Source organism: Globicephala melas, chromosome 11, assembly GCF_963455315.2.
Source record: "Globicephala melas chromosome 11, mGloMel1.2, whole genome shotgun sequence".
Classification (NCBI taxonomy): Eukaryota; Metazoa; Chordata; class Mammalia; order Artiodactyla; family Delphinidae; genus Globicephala; species Globicephala melas.
Genome location: NC_083324.2, coordinates 79,232,228 through 79,251,778, shown reverse-complemented (window position 1 = coordinate 79,251,778; position 19,551 = coordinate 79,232,228). Strand labels below are relative to the sequence as shown.

At 58.1% G+C, this 19,551-nt stretch overlaps 2 protein-coding genes across 6 annotated transcripts; both read right to left on the bottom strand.

Moving 5' to 3' along the window:
• Positions 1 to 419: 419 nt before the first annotated feature.
• On the bottom strand, positions 420 to 14,963 carry EHMT2 (euchromatic histone lysine methyltransferase 2). Of its 4 annotated transcripts, XM_030850655.2 has the most exons (28): positions 14,903 to 14,963; positions 14,190 to 14,256; positions 13,875 to 14,093; positions 13,526 to 13,779; positions 12,764 to 12,848; positions 12,635 to 12,675; positions 12,260 to 12,415; positions 10,064 to 10,201; positions 9,829 to 9,943; positions 9,570 to 9,671; positions 9,201 to 9,349; positions 8,973 to 9,116; positions 8,651 to 8,886; positions 8,388 to 8,570; positions 8,182 to 8,264; positions 7,603 to 7,709; positions 7,400 to 7,522; positions 7,211 to 7,312; positions 5,308 to 5,412; positions 5,055 to 5,209; positions 4,802 to 4,969; positions 4,251 to 4,395; positions 3,796 to 3,873; positions 3,305 to 3,420; positions 3,115 to 3,201; positions 1,532 to 1,610; positions 1,220 to 1,395; positions 420 to 895 (listed from the first exon to the last, which is right to left on the bottom strand). In XM_030850655.2, the coding sequence occupies exons 1-28, from the start codon at positions 14,942 to 14,944 to the stop codon at positions 715 to 717; spliced, it is 3,636 nt and encodes a 1,211-aa protein (XP_030706515.2). In that variant the 5' UTR covers positions 14,945 to 14,963; the 3' UTR covers positions 420 to 714. The 4 variants fall into 4 exon arrangements, with proteins under 4 accessions (XP_030706515.2, XP_030706511.1, XP_030706513.1 ...); XM_030850651.3 differs by lacking the exon at positions 14,903 to 14,963 and having other exon boundaries at positions 14,190 to 14,505; XM_030850653.3 differs by lacking the exons at positions 420 to 895; positions 3,305 to 3,420; positions 14,903 to 14,963 and having other exon boundaries at positions 1,257 to 1,395; positions 14,190 to 14,512.
• A 2,165-nt stretch (positions 14,964 to 17,128) lies between these two features.
• On the bottom strand, positions 17,129 to 19,129 carry ZBTB12 (zinc finger and BTB domain containing 12). 2 transcript variants are annotated; one of them, XM_060308903.1, is made up of 3 exons: positions 19,063 to 19,129; positions 18,328 to 18,560; positions 17,129 to 18,207 (listed from the first exon to the last, which is right to left on the bottom strand). In XM_060308903.1, exons 2-3 carry the CDS (start codon positions 18,538 to 18,540, stop codon positions 17,161 to 17,163), a joined length of 1,260 nt encoding a protein of 419 aa, XP_060164886.1. In that variant the 5' UTR covers positions 18,541 to 18,560; positions 19,063 to 19,129; the 3' UTR covers positions 17,129 to 17,160. The 2 variants fall into 2 exon arrangements, with proteins under 2 accessions (XP_060164886.1, XP_030706521.1); XM_030850661.2 differs by having other exon boundaries at positions 17,129 to 18,560.
• Positions 19,130 to 19,551: the final 422 nt, after the last annotated feature.

The following is a 19,551-nucleotide window of genomic DNA, read 5'->3' as shown; positions in this document are numbered from 1 at the left end:
CCACCCCTGCCTGTGGTCCCCGACACACTCTAGTTCCTCCTTCTAGACTCCGTGCTGGAGGGCTGGAAGCTGGAAGGCAAGCCCGGTACGTGGGTCAGGTCAGGGCTGCTTGCTCGGGCCTCATGGACCATGGCCTGAAGGACTCCCACGCTCTAAGAAAACCCTTCAGAATTTTGCAAACTACTTCAATCATAGTACAGTCACGCCTACACCCTCCTGCCAAAGATTAAGTGTGGAGATGAGATTTGCCCTTGACTAGACCCTGCCCCCCAGTAATCCCCTCACAACCCTCCCCCTCCCCTGGAGGGTAACCACACCAGCCACACCTGTCCAGCCTGCTTCTCATCCTCTTTCTGCCCCTTGGACCCACATTCCCGCTGGCTGTGTGTGCTTTTCCGCCAACAGTCACCCAGTTTATTATAAACCCAACATTTATTGAGAACAAAGGAAACCGATTAGCACAGACACCCAACTTCAATTCATTAGACTTCAGCTGAGGGTGGGGAACAGGGGTGTGGCCAGCCCTGAAGTCACCCTCCCAGGGAGGAACCAGCTCTGGGAGAGAGGGGCTGTCAGACCTCCAGGGCCTGGCTGGGATCTAAGTGAGGAATGTGCAAAGGGGTAGGGGGAGAGGAGACGGTAGCACCCCCAGGTGTAGGCAGCAAGCGGCGGAGCTGGCTGTCCAGGGCTTGGGGTGGCGGTCGTGGTCCTCTCTCAGGGGTTGACGGGGGGCAGGGAGCCGAGCTCAGGCAGCAGCTCGGGGTGGGGATCCAGGCGGGCCAGGCGGCTCTGCTCCAGGGCAATGGCCTCAGCTGAGTGCTTGCACTTCTCAGAGCCACACTGGCAGGTGAAATATTTGCTTTTGATGTCCCAGAAGCGGTCACCATAGTCAAACCTGTCAGAGAAGCACAAGAGGTCTGTGGGACCCAGACCCACTCCAAAGCATCCACCCCCATCTTCGGAGGGGCTCTAAGCCCTCCTCTGTTCTAATGCACCTGCGGCACCAGCACTGCCTGGTAGCTTGTTAGAAGTGAAGATTCTTCAGGCCCCATCCCAAACCTACTGACTCAGAATCTGTGAGGCTCAGGACTGTTTACAGTGACATCGGACAAGCTCTGCTCTAATCCATGCCTGGAAACCAGGCACTCGCCAGCCGCCCGCTTTGGGTCCTGGGCTCGCTGCATCTCCCACACCCTGGCCGAGCCGCAGGGCGCCTCACCCCAGTTCCTCCCCGGCCCGGATGTCTCGGGAGCTGAAGAAGGCAATGCGTGGAAATCGCAGGTCTTGGTGCAGCATGAAGACCCGCACGGGGATGATGTTGGGGTCACACAAGTGGTTGATGAAGCGGCTGATGTTGCCGTAGTAACGGGCGTCGATGCAGTACACCTCTCCATCCTGATGGGAGGGCGTCATTCGTCACATCTACCACCACCCCGCTGGCTGGGCCAACCTCCCCACCCCGCTGACCACCCAGCCCCTCCTCGGGTTTCCATCTGCTGAGAGGAGGGCGGCAGAGGGGTCTCCTGCCCACCTTGTTGTCTAAGTCGAAGAGGTAAGAATCATCCTCTCTCACGTCAGCCTCAGCATCGGAGATCAGCTCGCCGACATACCTGTTGGGCAGGGAGTGGTGGTTCTGGAGGTGAGCAGGCATTACCGGGAGCAGGCTCCAGGCCCTGTCTCTCCTCACAGCCCCAGGATTCCTCTTCCACTGTTTGTCAGCTGTCTGTGAATCTCACAGATCAGCACAGCTGGGACTGGGGTGGGCGACCCAAGGCACAGTGGGCCCCCAAGGATAGCGGACATCATCTGGGAGGGAGGGGGTGGGTGGCCCCCACCCAGAAGGGGGGTACAGGAGGAGGAACCTGGGGACACAGGCACGTGAGGGTACACACAGGACACACTCCCGCCACTGGGGTCCCACCAGACAACTAGATCAACAGGCAGGACCGACAGAGTGGGGCCAGGGATGAGCTGGAGAAGCAGTAGTGGGGAAGTTAGAGGGAGGGGCTCGAGCCGCACCAGAGGATGGCTCGGGTGAGCGCGGCGGCGCCCAGCCTCTGGGGTGAAGGGATCAGCATCTGTGGGCAGTCGGCCTGGGTGGGGAAATCTGTTCAGGCGTAGACACGGGGGTTTGTGGACTAGGGGTCACCCAGCAGGTGGGGGCGACGCTGGGCTGAGGACAGGAGAGGGGTGAGGACAGCAGGGAGGGGACGGAGCCGCAGGAGCTACGAAGAACTGGGGGTGAGCACACCCACGTTTGGAAAGTAGAGGGAGAGGAGCTGGTGAAGAGGAAGAATGGATGGGTCGCAGGTGAGGACGGTGTCATGGGAGCCAGAGCTGAGGGGGGTGGCAGGTGCCAGGAGAATGAGGACTGAGACACACGGGTCAGGGAGTAGGACTGCTGCGAGGCGGCATCAGCAGAGGGGTGAGGGTAAAGGCAGATGTGGACAGGGATGAGCAGTGAATGGATGATGGGGAAACTGAGGCCCAGGAGGCAGGGGTCGCTTGCCTCAGTCAAATTGAGAGATGACATGATGGAGGAAAAATGAATGGTCTCTTAAATAGGCAATTGGGGCTGGAGGACTCTTTCTTTTTTTTTCTTCTTCTTTTTTTTAAGGCCAAAGGAGACCTAGATTACGTTTGAAGGCTATGGAGTAAAAGCTAGGGGAAGGAAGAGGTAACGGATAATGGGAAGAGAAAGAATTGATGGATGGAGAGGCCTGAGGCCCCTGATGAGGTGGACAGAAAGGCAGCTGTTATCACCTCCATTTTGCAGACAAGAAAAATGAGGCTCAGAGAGGTTGTGAACTTGGCCAAGGACACCCAGCTCTGTCTGTCTGTGAAACCGGGGCTTCCCGCAGTTGGGAAGGGCAGGGGAGAGGGAGTGTGAGGGTCGGAAATACACCGAAGGGGAGGGAGAGACGCAGGCACTGCGGTCTGGCCAGAGCGGAGGCTTGGGGATGGGGGTCAGAGGAGGCTGGCTGGAGTGGGGGCAGCAGGAAGAGCTGGGACCCATCAGGGAGGAGGGCAGAGAGGGAGGCCTGGGAGTCAGCCGTGGCCCTGCATCCAGCCCCACGCCCCCAGGAGCCAAAGTACCCCTTCCCCACCACTCACTCGCAAATGAAAGTCCCCTGGGGAATGGTCTGCAGGGCTCGGACCCCCCAGCCCATCTTGGCTGTGCGGTAGAGCTGCAGTCGCACCCTGGGGGTGGGAGAGAGGGTGATACTCAGTGGCGTGACCTGGAAGCGCCCCGAGGGAGAGAAAGGAGAAAGGGGAGAAGGGGAGCTGAGGGGCTGGGCCTCACTTGATGCCACTCTGCACTACCCGGTTCTTGCAGTTTCTCCAGCAGGAGCACGCCTGGTTACACTCAAAAATCAGCGGGGGCTCGATCTTGTTAAATTCCTGGAGCAGCCGCCCGTCCTGGGGTTGAGGGAGGGGAGGACAGTGGTTTCTGTGTGGTGCCCACCTCAGCTGCCCAGGACTCCCAAGACTTCACAGAAAAATCCACTGCTGACCCCAACCCAGACACAGGGAGGACAGGCTGGGGGAGGCCACATATGCTCTTAGTTTATCCAACAGGAAACACGCAACCCTCGCCCTGTGTTTGCATATATCTGGGCCAGGCCCCTCTCTGTCCTGGCAACAGCCTAGGAATCCCAGGTCTCGCCCTGCCCTCTTTGCTGCTTCCCCCACAGGGTAGAAGGTGAGGGACAAGGTCCCAGAGAGTTGGTGTCAGAGGCCAGCTCCCCCAAAGGAGTGGATGAATGTGTGTGCGGCCAGGGCGAGGGCACGTACCTTGTCATACCAGCAGCGAATGCTGAGCTGGCCACACAGGCAGTTGGAGCTGGAGCAGTCATCCACGCATGTGCAGTGCTGGGGCGGGAGGTAGGGTCAGCTCACCCCCCAGAATTGGCCTCGGCCCCTCAGCTTCCAGTGCTCCCTGCCCCACAACTGCTGTCCTTTCTCTAGGGTCCACCTTGTAGGACAGTGATGGTGATGGTCCCGGGATGAGGGGGAATCAAGATGTTGCTGATGGGGGTGTCTCTAGGGCCACCATGAGCCCATGTGATACCTTCACGTGTCCTAGAAAAAGGACGCCCTCCCTAGGTGGATGCAAGCCCACATCGGAGCTCCCTTTCAGCCCCACGACCTTGGCCAGGTGCCCTCGTTGGCCCACAGTGTGCCCAGCTGTACTTGGTGGCTCTGGGTGTCCCTTTGGGAGGAGGGCCCAGGGAGGGCCCTGCACTCACCTGTAGGTGGGTGATGTTGCGGTCGATGTTCATGGTGGACGTCTCGCAGTTCTCCGAGATGTACTTGTAATCCTCGGGGCAGGGCTCCCCGTCCACACCGTTGACACAGGGAATGGGCACGTTCTCATAGCCCCGAGCCACGTCCCTGGCAGGAGGGGAGATGGAGGTGGGTGAGGACTCCCCTAGGTGGGGAGAGGGCTGGGTGAGGGAAGAGGGTGGTTCTGGGGGTTCACTGGGGCGTGGGGAGTAAGGTTCCCAGATCAAAGGCAGGACACTCAGTGAAATCTGAATTTCAGGGTATCAGGGAACAATTTTTCAGGACAGGTATGTCCCAAATACTGCACGGGACCCTGCTAACGTTAAAAAGTATGCGCTGCTCACCCGAAATTCTAATTCAGCGGGATGGTCCCTGTTTTTATTTGGTGCATCTAGTTGACGTGTGCGTGTGGCAGGCGGATGGGGGGCAGAGGTGGTTTGGGGGGCTCAGAGGATTCTAGGGGCCAGGGGAGGGGGCGGAGGTCGCTCCGGGTAAAGAGAGAGCCCAGGCTCACCGGCAGATGATCTTCTCAGTGCGGATGGCCCGATTTCCCACCCCGAGCCGCAGCTTGCGGTTGAGCTGGAGTGCAAACCACACGTCAGAGCGCTCGGGGGTCAGGTCCCACGCCGTGTCCCCCTCCTTGTTCCGCAGCTCAGGGTTTGCCCCGCGTGACAGGAACAACCTGGGAGGGGACGGGAAGCCTGTGGGGTCCGGGGCTGTGAGAGGGGGCAGAGGAGTGTCCAGGTGGGGGAGGGGTGGAGACTCACAGCACGCAGTCGTGGTAGCTCTCCCGGGCTGCGATGTGTAGGGGCGTGTCCCCGTGGTAGTTGACAGCGTGGAGGTCGCAGCGGGCATTCAGGAGAACCTCTGCGATGGCGGCGCTGCCGGTGAACGAGGCCCAGTGCAGGCAGATGTTCTCCTCCTGTGGAGGTGGCAGGGGGAGAGGTGTGAACCCAGCCGGCACCTTGCTCAGGGGCGGGGGGGCTGAACCCACCTCCCGTATCCCGATCAAACTCTCACATTGTCTGTGAGGGTGACGTCGGCACCCCGTGTCAGCAGCATGCGGATCACCTCGATGTGCTTGTGCTCTGCGGCCCAGATGATGGGCGTCCACCCCCCACTGTCCTGTGGGTGGGGGGGAAGGAGGAGCGTGGAGAGGCAGCTCCAGCCCTGCTCACCCAAACAGATGGGGTCAAGAGCACAGGCTCCGGAGCTAGACTCACACTCAGAGTCCCACCACTCACAGGCTGTGGAACCCTGGGCAAATCATTTAACGGCTCTGGGTCTCAGTTTCCTCGTTTACAAGATGGGACTAGTAAACGTCTATTGCTCAAGGCCGCGAAGTGATTTTTCTCTTTTTAAAAAGTATGTATTTCCTTGGGACTTCCCTGGTGGCGCGGTGGTTAAGAATCTGCGGGCCAACGCAGGGGACACAGGTTCGAGCCCTGGTCCAGGAAGATCCCACATGCCACGGAGCAACTAAGCCCGTGCGCCACAACTACTGAGCCTGCGCTCTAGAGCCCGCAAGCCACAACTACTGAGGCCACGAGCCACAACTACTGCAGCCCGCACGCCTAGAGCCCGTGCTCCGCAACAAAGAGAAGCCACCGTAATGAGAAGCCTGCTCGCCGCAACAAAGAGTAGCCCCCGCTCACCGCAGCTAGGGAAAGCCTGCGTGCAGCAAAGAAGACCCAACACAGCCAATAAATAAATACATAAATAAATAAATTAAAAAAAAATAAAAAATTAAAAGAAAAAATACATTATTTCCTCGATCTGCCCACTCAAAAGTCCTAGAAGCAGGGACCCAACGACAATGACCACCCCTAGGTACACAAACTGTAGTCTCTAAAAAATATTTCCCATTTAAAGGAACCAGAGTTTCTTAGAGAAATGGTAGATCCTGAGTTGGGGGCAGGATAGGTGCTGAAAAGGATGCTCTCAAAGGCCACTGGGTCATTTCAAAAGTCACAGGAGCCTATGGCAAGGGGCTTCTTCTGGACAAGGGACAGAATAATTCAAAGATCAAGAAGGGCACCCCAATGTTCACTGCAGCGCTATTTACAACAGCCAGGACAAGGAAGCAACCTAAGTGCCCATCAACAGAGAAATAGATGAAGAAGATATGGCACAAAGATACAATGGAATATTACTCAGCCATAAAAAGGAACAAAATTGGGTCATTTGTAGAGACACGGATGGACCTAGAGAGTGTCCTACAGAGTGGAGGAAATCAGAAAGAGAAAAACAAATATCGTATATTAACTCATATATGTGGAATCTAGAAAAATGGTACAGATGATCTTATTTGCAAAGCAGAAATAGAGACAGACGTAGAGAACAAATGTGTGGATACCAAGGGGAGGGTGGGAGGAACTGAGAGATTGGGATTGACACATATACGCTATTGATACTATGTATAAAATAGACAACTAACGAGGACATACTGCATAGCACAGGGAACCTAACACATGTGGTGACCTAAATGGGAAGGAAATCCAAAAAAGACAGGATGCATGTGTATGTATAGCTGATTCATTTTGCTATACGGAAGAAACTAACACAACATTGTAAAGCAACTATGCTCTAATAAAAATTAATTAAATAAAAAAACCCAAAGATCAAGAAGAATGACACAGACTAAAACACCTCCAACACACGAAAAACTGACTTAGTAAGGAATCTCACTGGACAGTTCCAGAGATGAAGGCCGCAACTCATTTTGAAAAGTGATAAGGAGAAAAAAGAAAACAGAAGAGAATGAAGAGAAATACAAATGAAGGGGGAAAAAGAGACGGGGACAGACTGGAACAGTGTGAAATGCAGGGAAAGGGTCGAAGGTCAGACGAGGGAGAAAGGGGACCTAAAGCCTGAGGCTAAGGCAAGGACCCCAGGGGGCTGGGCCAGAAGCCCGGCCGCTGACCTGGGCGTTGACGTCCACCTGTCCCGTGCCGAGCAGCAGGCTGACCATCTCCAGATTCCCAATTTTGGCTGCGTGGTGGAGGCAGGTGGAGCCGTCTTCCTCCTGAGGGCGATGCAGGCAGATGAGCCGGCTGGCTGGCACCTCAAGCCCAGGCCTTGAGCCCCGGCCCCGGCCTGCCCGGCCGCGCACCTTGCTGTAGACGCAGCCCCCGCGCTGCACCATGTAGCGAGCCACCTCCAGGTGGTTGTTCACCACGGCCTCCATCAGCGGCGTCCGCTGCTGCTTGTCCACAGCATTGATGTTCGCCCCAGCCTGCAAGGAGGGGGCACGCAGGCTGGCACCAGGGAGGGGCTGGGCAGGGGAGGGGGTCCTAGGGCTGGGCCCGCGCTGACCTGCAGCAGTACGTGGCAGATCTCCACAGAGCCCTTCTGGGCAGCCGCGTGCAGGGGTGTGCGCTTGCTCTGCTGGTCGCTCTGGAAGTTGGGGTCCAGGTTGTCCACTGTGGGGAGGGCCCGCCACACCGGGAGAGGGAGGGACAGGTGGTAAGCAAGCTAGGGGGCGGGTGGCACCTCCTCCAGGAAGGTTTCTCAGGGCCCCAACCTGAGTCAGGGGCCCTCCTGGGCCTTCTTTGTGCTCACCTGCACTGCAGCACGGCACTGATCAGGGTAAGAAGTTAAGAGCACCAGCTCTGCCTGAGTTCAAACGGCCCTGCCCCTGCCCCTTAGTACTGCTGTGCACTGGGCAAGGTAGTTAACCTCTCTGGGCCTCCGCTGGGAAGATTTAAGTGAGTGAACGTGCAAAGCACTCAGAACAGTCCCCAGTCCCCATCATCACAGGTTATTCCCCCACCACACGAAGTCCTTCAGGGCAAGGACGATGTCCCTCATTGCTGCCGTCCTGGCCCCGAGTCCAGTGACTGGTACATAATCGGTGCTCAGGCAGGGTTTGCTGAACGAAGGAGTGATACTCACACAGCATCAGGATCACCTTCTGCAGCTCCCCCTGCTTCACGGACAGGTACAGCTGCCGGGGGTGGAAACGGAGTTTCTTCCGCCTGCCGTGGTGAGGGAGGGAGAGGGGGTTGACTCCCCAGATTCAAGCATCGGTCCCCACACCTGCAGCTCCACACTTCCAGCCCCGGTCCTAGCTGCTGTGCCCGAGGGAAACCCCTACTCACCTCTCTGACTCCTGGATGACCAGGGCCTTTTCCAGGGCCTCCCGGCCTGGGCCAGGTGGCAGCCCCACAGCTGAGAGGCAGCCCCCATTGGGCAGGGTTAGGGAGGGCCCCGAGCTGTCGATGGTGTCAGTCAGGGGGTCGCAGGGTGGACGCCGGGGCTCCCCCTGTCCTCGCATCCGGGCGCTGTGGGAGAAGGCGTGAACGTTCAGGGGAGACGGGGACTGGGGCAGGGAGCAGACAGAAGGGAAGGGCAAAGCCAGTACCTGGGCTGGGAAGTGTCCGCTCTCCCAGGGGCATCCTGGGCCAGGGGCGGGGGGGCAGGGGCTGCAGTGCCAGCCGGTGGGGTCACCCCATCCCCCCGGGGGATGGTCACCTCCTGGGCCTCAGATGCATCCTCCCCACAGTGGGGACAGAAGACCATCCCGTTCAGCTGGGACACACAGGCCTTGTGGAAGCGGTGGGCCACTCGGAAGTCGGGGTGACACTCCAGGAAGGTGCCCTGGGGGCAGGAAAACAATGTGGCCAGGCTCTGGGAGCCCCTACCCCCATGGGGCATGCTGCCTGTCTGCCCCACTGGTCACTCACCGCCGTGCAGAAGTAGCCACAGCCTGGGCAGCAGTGGTGTTTGACCATGCGGGCACGGTGGGTCTCACAGAGCACCATCAGTGCCACGCGGCTGGACGGTCTCATGGTCTCCCGCTTCAGGATTGCAGCGTTGCAGCCCGACAGCTGTGTGCAGTGAGGATGGGTGACAGAAGGTGAGGCTGGGCTCTGGGGCTGGATGCCCTGTCACCTACCAGCCCAGAGGCCCACCTCTCCATCCACGCTCTCCGTGGCCATGCACTTGTGCCCCGCTCTCTCGCTGATGCGGTCTATCTTGGGTGCCTCCATGCGGCAGCTGCAGAGGGGCAACTCCTCAAACCCACGCTCTGTCTCCAGCGAAGATGTGTCATTGGACACCCCTTGGATGGAGGATAGAGGGAGCTGAGGGAGGCCCAGCCTCTCACCCACCAGGACCCCTCCTGGGGCCTCTCACCCCCACCCTGACTTTCCCTCCGTGCTCCAGAACCCCCAAAGTCTGGCCACGGACACCCCAGCTCCAGCGGGGTTCCCCTCCTCCCCATTCCCTCCGGCCCCGAGGGCGCCCCCTAGTGGCTCCCTATCCCGGCAATTGGCAATTACCAGCGTGGTTGGGAGAGAGGGTCCCCTCGCTGGGCAGCTCCAGGGACCCCAGAGGGACCTCCATGTACTCACTGGGGCCTGAGGAGCCCACACCATTCACTCCTGACACAGAGACAGAGAGAGTGAGAGTGCGAGCTCACAGGTGCCTGGATGCGGGGGTACATGCGGGCGTGCATGCTAGCGTGTGTGTGCGTGCATGCTCTCTGGGGACCGGGAGGGGGCTGCAGGAGGGGACCCCGAAACAGAGGAGCCTTCTCACCTCGTGGCTCCTTGGCCCTCGGAGGCTCCCGCTTCCGCCGTTTCCGTGATGGCTTCACCCACGGGCTGTCCTTCCGCCATTTCTTTTTGGCTTTGCGCCGGCCACTGGAACCACTCTGGGGGGGAGGAAGAGCGTTAAAGAGCCCGGCCCCCAGCCCATAAACGCCTCCTTTGAGGACTCAGACCGCTGTCCCCAAAGTCCCCACTCCTCCGGGGACGCCAGCCTCCAGTTCTACCCTGTCAGACTGATTGCCTGACTCTTCATCTTCCTCCTCCTCTTCCTCTTCCTCCTCCTCCTCTTCCTCCTCCTCCTCTTCCTCCTCCTCCTCTTCCTCTTCCTCACTCAGTTGTTCAGCCAGAGCTTCGACCTCAGACTGGAAGAGAGGCAAAGTGAGGCTGAAGAAACAGTGACCCCCAGGCCACAGCTGTCTGCTGGGGGGAACATGGGAGACAGGCAGAGCAGGACACATCCGACCCCCGGGACTCAGAGAATGAGGCTGGATCAAGAAAACAACAATTCTCCACGGATGGCTCCGTGGTGATGATGAGTGTGAACAGGAAAGGAAGGAAAGGGCTGGATACGGAGAGGAGGTGTAGCATATTATACTGTAATAAAAAATAAGGTGCTGGGGCTTCCCTGGTGCCGCAGTGGTTGAGCGTCCGCCTGCCGATGCAGGGGACACAGGTTCGTGCCCCGGTCCGGGAGGATCCCACATGCCGCGGAGCGGCTGGGCCCGTGAGCCATAGCCACTGAGCCTGTGTGTTCGGAGCCTGTGCTCCGCAATGGGAGAGGCCACAACAGTGAGAGGCCCATGTACCGCAAAAAAAAAAAAAAAAAAAGGCGCTATGGTGACATGCAACAACATGATGAATCTTTGCAACATAATAGTAAACAGGAAAAGAAAGGAAAACGTTCTAGATAACACACGTATAGTAGAAGACTCTTGATGAAGCTCATAAAGAGGCAAGACTGAATACACTAAATGAAAAACGAATTAGAGGGGCTTCCCTGGTGGTGCAGCGGTTAAGAATCTGCCTGCCAATGCAGGGGACATGGGTTCGAGCCCTGGTCCGGGAAGAAATCACATGCTGAGGAGCAACTAAGCCCGTGCGCCACAACTACTGAGCCTGTGCTCTAGAGCCCGCAAGCCACAACTACTGAGCCCACGTACCACAACTACTAAAGCCCGTGCACCTAGAGCCCATGCTCTGCAAGAAGAGAAGCCTCTGCGATGAGAAGTCCACGCACTGCAACAAAGAGTAGCCCCCGCTCGCCACAACTAGAGAAAGCCCACGCAACGAAGACCCAACACAGCCAAAGATTAAAAAAAACAAAAAAAACTAGAAACGCTATAATGAAGTCAGGCTGATATCCCCTGAATCCACTGATCTTAACTTCACTAATAAAAGACCAAATGTTCCACGCCTGATGGGATGCAACATTGGGCAGAGAGTTATGTGTTAATCCCCACCCAAACAGCCAACTCCTAAATGTGAAGAATTCTGCAGGATAACCGACTTGGTTTCTTCAATAAATAAATGGCAAGTTTTTTTTTTTTTTTTTAAATAGGGAACCTATACATCAAGAGAGACCTAAGAAAAATAATCAAATCAATGTGTGGACCCCACTGAAACCTGACAGACGAAAACTCATTTATGAAACAACCGAGAAAATGTGAAGACTGACTGGTAGCAAGGTGATGGTGTTAAAGCATCATTTGTAGGGACTTCCCTGGTGGTCCAGTGGAAGGGCTCCCCGCTTCCACTGCAGGGGGCATGGGTTTGATCCCTGGCTGGGGAACTATGATCCCCACATACCGCACGGCGGAAAAAAAAAATTATTTGTAAATTTTTTAGAAACAGAAAGAGGTCTTATGTTTAGAGATACTTGTGGAAATATTTCTAGATAAAATGATATGGTATCTGCGATTTGCTCTGAAACAATCCAGTAAGTGTGGGTGTTGGGGAGGAAGAGATGAGTCAAGGTCAGCTGTGTATTGATAATCCTTAGAGCTGGGTGATGGCTACCCGGGGGCTCACTATTCTATTCTTTTGTGTATATTTGAAAGTTTCCACGATAAAACGAATGAAAAGCAAAACAGGCAAGACTAAGCATTCTGCTGCATAGACAGACATATATGTGAAATAAAACCAAACAAGGAACAAAGGAATAAACAAGCAAACAAACAACAAATAAACCATAAAATGGGATGTTAAACCCGAAGTCCAGGATGGTGATTTTCACTGTGGAGAGGTGCAAGGGGATGGTATGGGGTAGAGCACACGCTGGAAATAAGTTACAGACAGTATGGGGCAGTGAGTTAGTGGGTGTTCAGAAAAGGAAAGAGAGAAGAAAGTGGGGCAGGAAGATTGGAGAGCGAGCCCTGGACGTGGGGGAGCACTGGCCGGGAGGGCGGCTGGCTCCCTCTCACCTTGCTGTCAGAGTCCACCCGCTCATCCACAGAGTAGGAATCGTAGTAGAGGCTGAAGTCATCCCCCACCACCGTTTCCCACTCCTCCAGGGACCCGGGGTCCCCCTTCTCCAGGGTCATTTCTCTCGAACCCCGTGCAGAACCCAACTCCTCTGACTAGAAAAAGATTTAAAGAAAAAAATTGAAGCTGCTGGCACTCCCTCACCAACACCCCATTTCCCTTGAGGGCGAGATGGAGCCCCAGCTCCTAGGATCACCTCCTAGCAGCACCCCATTTCCCTTGAGGGCGAGATGGAGCCCCAGCTCCTAGGATCCCTCCTAGCAGCCCCCCAGGAGGAGAGGCCCAGGCCCTGTTCCCTGCCTCTCCTGGCTCACCAGGCCACCTCCTGAGTTCAGCTTCCTCCTTTTGGCCACATCTGGAAAGAGAGAAAGGAGTGAGGCCTGTACTCTAAACCCTTAGCACAGGCCATAGCAAGCAGCAGGTAGGTAGGGGGTGGGACTGACCTGAGGTCACCTTCCCCAGCGAGTGCACGTCATCACTCATGCGGAAATGCTGCACTTCAGGGGGCCGCTTCTCAGGGACTGGGGGCTGGGGGCAGAGAGGGAGCACGCTTAGGGGCAGGGAGCATCTATGGTTCTGCCTGGATTAGCTTAGAGCCAAGCCCCAGGTCAGGGTGGGGTGGTGAGCCACACCCTCAAAAAATGCCATCTGAAGTTCTGCGCCAATAATAAGAATTGTGTCAAGCACATCCCACATCTAACACTGATGCCAAGAGCCCTAAAAACACTGTCATAAAGCTTCTGAGATTCTGGGGCTCTTGTCATTTCCCTCCTCGGATGTTTCTGTGGCCCTCAGCTCCTTCCCTGTAGAGATTCATAGTAAAACCTTTAAAACAGCAGGGGCAGTTTCAAAGAAGGGAGAAGTTCCCTTGGGGCCTGCTTTGAGGTAGAAAGGAAAAGTGGTTTGAAGTTTCTCTAGTCATTATTATAAGAGTAATTAAGACATTAACTACATAATTAACTCTTTAGCATTAGTGTTTTCTACTCCCCTCTGCCTAAGAATGTAAACCCCAGGAAGATAGAAACCTGTCTGTTCCAGATTAAGCCCCAGTAGAGAAACTGACACACAGTAGCCTTGGCAAATATGTGAAGCAGTGACTGGAGAAGAAAACACCTGAAGGTAAATTGTAAAAAAGCGGCCCACAAGAGTTTTACGGTTAATTACCCTGTCTCTCCCACCCCCGCAAACCTCCCCCTAAGCCTCACCTGTCCATTTCCTGGTTTGGACATGGTTTTCCTCGCTCGATGGACCTTGGGCTGCCCCTCCGGGCTGGCTGTGGCCGGAGGGGGTTCAGGCCCTGCTGCTGTTGCCCCCTGGGCCCCCGGCATACTCAGCAGCCTCATAGCCAAACTCTGGACTGATGGGGGTGATTTTCCGGCCCCTGTCATTGACATCTTGGCTCGGCTGGGACAAGCACCCCCCTTACTGGGGGAAGACGGGAATGACTTCGTGGCATGGCCTGAAAAACACAGGCAAGCAGGCAGGAGACAAGATAAGAGGGAAGACAAAGTCAGAGAATGCCCCACCTCACCCCCAGGCTCCCTGGCCTCTCACCCATCAGGATGCGGCCCCCATGGAGGTCCCCATCTCCCTCGAGATTCTCGGGTTCATCCCCAATGAGTGGTGTGGCCCCTACAGGTGTGTCAGCCCCCTCATCGCCGACGGTGACCGTGACAGAGGCTGGGGATGAGGGACCAGCAGTCTCCAGGGAGTCGGGGTTGGCCTTGGGCAGGATCTCCTCACTACGAGGGGTGTCCCCCAAAGAGCCATGAACTGTAATGGAAGAGAAAAAGTTCAGGGCTAAGGGCTCAAGAGATCCTGTGCTGGCGGAGGTGAAGGTCCAATTGGGCCTGTTTCTGCTGCACTCACCTCTCTCGGTGGCTCCTCTGGGCTCCTTCTCCAGCACCAGCGCCCCCATCTCAGCGGGGGCCTCCCCCTGGGAGGGGACACAAGGGATAGGAGAGCTGGTCAGTCCCGTAGGAAGTTGAGGGGCCCAGGACGCCTGGGCCCTGGGAAGAGACAGGAGGCTCCGGGGCCTACCTCTTCCTCTATGGGGCCCCCCCCTTCCGCGGCCACGGCTGCCCGGAGGGGCCGCACGACCCCTCCCCCGGGCCCGCATCAGCCCCCTCCCTCTCGGTAGACCCCGCATCTCAGGGACCGAGAAGAGAGGAGGGGGAGGGGGCGGGGCCTCCGCACCCCGGCCCCGCCCCCTCCTCCCGGCTGCACGCGCCTCTCCCCCTTTGTCCCCCAGGCCGCGGGGACCCCGGGCACCAACCCCTCCAGCACCCGCTGTCCCCCAGCCCGGTGGACGGCCCCTCGTGCCCCTCGCGCGTGTTCCTGGGGCGCCGGCGCCCGCTGCCCACTCGGGGGCAGCCGGCGGCTGCACGCGCGCCTCGGTGCCCACTCCCCCCACCTCCCACCCCCTGGTCCCCTCATCCGCCCCCGGTGCTGGCCCTCCGGATTGCTGCAAGTCTCGCCCGGGCCCCCCGGCCCCGATGCACCCCCGGAGCATTGCACGGGCGCGCGCTTCCCCCGGGCGCGCGCGCGGGCATGCACCCGCCTCTCCCCCTCCCCTTCCGCACCTCGGCGGCCGCCGCCGCTGCAGCTCCCGCCGCCGCCGCCATCGCCGCTTGCGCTGGGGGCCGAGCCGGCGCGCGGCCGCCCCGGGTCACGTGGGCGAGTAGGAGGGCTAGGAAGAGCCTTAAAGGAGCCACTACGCATTTTCTGGCCATTTTCCCCGGAGGGCGGCCTCAGACATGGCAGTTCCTGTACTAAGCTGGGGGCTGCCGGGGAGCATTCCTGCCATTCCTGGCTTCAGCTTAGCTGGGAACCGAAGGCGAGGCACGCGTGGGTCCAGGTGTGGCTTCTCCATCTGCCACCTGGCTTTAGGTAACTAGCGGAGCGACTGAGCCTCCCGGCTCTCGGCACTGGCTGTATTTCCAGTCCTGCCCATGTGTGCTTCTCCCGCTTCTGGTTCCTTTCTAGCTTCTCGGTCACTAGATAGAAGACTCGGCCTCAGTTTTGGCCTTGCTTCTCTAACGAGCAAGAAGGGGGCGATGGGGACGCGCGGAAGACACCTTTACTCTTCGCTGGTTCTAGCATGCAGTTTCAAGTGTCCCCCGGAGCAGCGATCCCTTTTGAAAACCTGGGGCTAAATGTCTCTTCCATTTATGCCAGACATGTCACGCCACCACATGCACTAGAGATCCAGGTAAGCCCCCAGAGGCCCGAGTCATTACTGTCTGGTAACACTCTAATAAGTAAACTTTTTTTGCCAAACACTTCACAAGCACAGCAGGCACTCCGTTGGTCATAGCCCAGCCGACAGTGGAAGTATGAGTGATATTACACCAGGACACACAACTTTGAAAGCAGTATTTAGAGTACCATCTCTTTAGGTATTTACATCTGGTCAAAGTTTGGAAAATGGCTGTATCTCACATGCGATATTTGACACAGGCAAGTGGATAGGGTATAGGGCATCTGAGGCCAATTCAAGGCCTTCTGGGAACTGTAGTTCTCTTCGGTTAAGAACTATTCCAGAGCTTTCTGGGAATTGTAGTCTTCTCCGCATCTTAACCCAGTAGTTTTTATCTTTATCCAGGACAGGAACCCGTTCCCCAGACCAAAAACGCCCAAACTCAGGCTCCAGCTTACAATTTTGGTGGGCACAATGATCACGCCTATGCCCCATCCCTAGCCCTGATACCAAACTCAACTAGAGTAGGTCATTTGTTAACACCTCCGCCAAACAATCATGGAACACTTGGGCTGTGAGGTATCTGCCAGGAGTTGAGGATGCAGAACTGGGAGGGTCTCTGGCCAGAGGAGCCCACTTGTCACACTCCCCTTCCCCTCTCAAGGCTCCTTCAGGCATGAGACCTGCGTGAGTTGTGTCCTCTGGGTACTTAGAAAATTGCTTCAGAGGGTGAGGTGGTCTAGGGTGGGATAGTCATTCACACGCAGTTGCCAGATAGAGTATAAAGAAGAAAAAGTTGTTTTTTTTTTTTATTTTGTGGAAAACAAAAGCAGAAAAACTAAAACCCCAAACTCCAGAAAAAATCCTAAAAAATACGTTTTGTTTTCTTAAAAAATACTGTATAAGTCTCTACTCCTCTCCCTCCCCCACCGCAACAGCCCTCCTTGCCGCCTCTCATCTCAGTGCCCTACCCCCCACCCCCACCACTATTCGTAGTTCCTGCTATTGTACCCCCCTTCCCAGTATCTACCCAGGATGCTCACCCCCGTATTCTCTTACCTGCTATCTTCCTTTGTTCTCCCTAGAATTTTGGTGAGCCTTGTACCCATCCCATTTCCCCAGCATGCAAGAACTGTCTCCCCCTTCCTTTTCCGGAATTCAATAATCCTTTCTCCCTACCACTCCCTCTCCCAAGGATCTAGTCCAAGCAGGAGCAGGTAAGCTGCCTCCTGCCAAATTCCCTCCCAATTCCCACCCACCCACCCCCTACCTCACGAAATGCCAGAACCTCTTCCTGGGCAGCCGTAGCCAGGAATAAAATATTTTCCAGTCTTTTTCCCTCCTCATCCCACAGGACGTTTTCCCTCCCTCCACATATCCATGCACCTCCAAGAGAAGAAAATCTTTCTCTGGGACCCCCTATTCCCTTGGCCTTCTCAAAGAACTCTCTCCCTGTCCATCCTTTTCTTCTGAAGAGGCAAGGTCTTCTAAGGAATCTTCGGCCCCTCCCTCAGGATGTGTGTGTCTGCTCAGGCTCCCCACCGTACCTGCCTGCCCCTGCCCCCCACACCCCCCTATTCTCCTGGACCAAGGAGCCCCCTTCCCCCCCAGCCCAGGGACCCAGCGCCTGCCACGCTAGCGCTAGCGGATGAGGACGTTGATCTCAGCCACGCTGGCCTCCAGCACGTTCTCGGCCGTGGTCTTGCCGTGCTGCTCCTTGAGGTGCCGCCTAATGGCAGGCTTGTGAGCGAAGCGCACATCGCAATAGGAACAGCGATAGGGCCTCGCTCCCGAGTGGAGGTTGAGGTGGTCGTGCAGCGTGGACTTCTGTGTGAAGCACTTGCCGCAGATGCCACACGAGTGCGACTTGACGCCGCGGTGCACGTTCATGTGGCGGTTGAGGTTGCTGCTGTGGTTGAACTGCTTGCCGCAGCGCGGGCACATGAATATGAAGTGCTGCGCCCGCATGTGGAAGACCAGCTTCTCCACGCCCTGGAACACTTCCGGGCACTTGGTGCACTTGATGTTCTTTAGGGGATTGCCACTGGAAAAGCCTCCGGGCAGGGGTCCCCGACTGCCCCCCGCCCCCAGGCTGCCCCCCGCCCCCCGGGCAGCCATGGCCACCGCTGCTGCCTCCACCAGGCCTGAGGTGGCCCCCACACTGGCCCGGCCTCCTGGGATCAACAGCAGGCCCTCCCCTTCTGCGTCCTCGGACAGGCTGTAGCAGGCTTTCACCACGCCCTGCGGTGGAGCCACAGTGCTGGGGGGCACGCTGCTCTGGGCCAGCTCGCCAAGGTGGCTGCCCACAGAGCCTCCGATGCCCAGGCCTCCTCCCAGGCCTCCGGGAGGTTTGAGCCGGTGTGCCACCTCCAAGGCCGATTCCACCTTGACGATGCAGATGTCAGACACGTCCTCGTCCTCATCCTCATCCTCTTCCTCGGCCTTCAGCTCTAGGTCCTCATCCAGCGGGAACTCCAGCTTCACAGGCCGCAGGAGTGGAGGGGGGAGAGGGGGTGGGGGTGGGGGTTTGGGGGCTGGCTTCGGGGTCCTGGCGGGAGGGAGGAGGGATTTGGTGGCACTGACACTGCTTACAAGGCTGGCATCGCTGACCCCATCCTCTTTGAGGCCTATCTTGGGCTCGATGAACTGGCTGAGGGCATTCCGGCATTTCTCCACCACGTGCTCCATCTGCAGGTAGGAGGCGGCCGTCAGGTAGTTAACAATGTCCCTGACGGCGAATTCCAGGGCGCCCGTATAGCAAGAAAGGAGCAGGTCAGCCACTATGCGTGCACTGTGCATCAGGGAGACCTGCAACTCAGAGCTGGGATTCAGCAGGAACTGGTCCCGCAGGAACGGCGAGCAGGCGGCCAAGATGACCTTGTGGCCGCGGAACTTGAGGCTGTCGGCCACAATGGTCACGTCGCAGAACCGCTCCTCTGCGCGGAGCTGGTTCATGTTCCGCAGCGTAGCGGCCTCGTGGCCGGGCAGCTGGAAGCGCAGGACTTCCACCCCAGAGGCCATTGTGGCGGGGGTGGGCCACCCTGGTTGGGAAGGAAACCGGTCAGAGACAAAGGTCTCCGGCTTTCCTAGGCCAAGGCTCCAGGCCTCGCACCCCCATTCTTGCCGGGCCCTCCCAGCATCAGATCATCCAGTTTTCAAGCCTCTTCCTCAGTTTCCCCAGCCCCCGGGGAGGCGCTGTCCCTCCGAAAGGAGGGAGGCGTGGTTCCCGGGGGCGGGGCAGCGGCGTCCACACCCCCCAGCCCGACAGCCCGCGAAGATGGGGCGAGCCCGCGCGCCCACGGGGGAAGGCCGGCGGAAGCGGGAGCAGAGGCCTGGATTCTAGGGTGGCCCCGGTTGCAGCCTCTTCTCACCCCGCCCCCTTTACCCGCTGCCTCATTCCTCCACCCCCCCTTGCACGTTTGCACGCGACTTTCACGTCTCCTGCCTGCCTGCACGCATCGTGCACGGCCCCCCCCACAACGTTCAGAACTCCGTGGCACGCCCCCCCCCCGCCCCACGACCCTGAGTGCACGCGCCTCTCACCTGGCCGGGTTCCGCGCGCTGTTTTTTTCCCCCCCTATTTCCCCCACCCCCCCCGGGGCCGACTGCGCCCCCACACACGGGCAGGGCCTGGGCAGCGCGCAGGCGCGGGGGTGCACGGGGCGCGCGCGCGGGGCCGGCTCCGCGTGGGCGTAAGGGGGGAGGGGCGGGGGCGGCTCGTGGCGTGTGTTCCAGGCCCCGCGCGCGGCGGCGTCGGCGAGAACTCGGGGAGGAGGAAGAGGGGAGGGAATTAAAGGAGCAGGATTCCCCCTTTCCCGACCCCCCTTTCTTCACCAGCCCCCCCCCACACGGTTAAAGGGCCGGACGGCCTGGCCTCTCCTTTGGCCGGTATTATTTGTCCGCCAGAGCGGAAATACGTTCCGCACCCCCCTCTTTCTGGCTCCCCCTCCTCTGTGCCTCGGGGCCCCGCGGCCCGTCTGCGCGTGCGTGCCAAATACCGCGCGGAGGCCCGCTCACTCGGGCCCGCCTCCC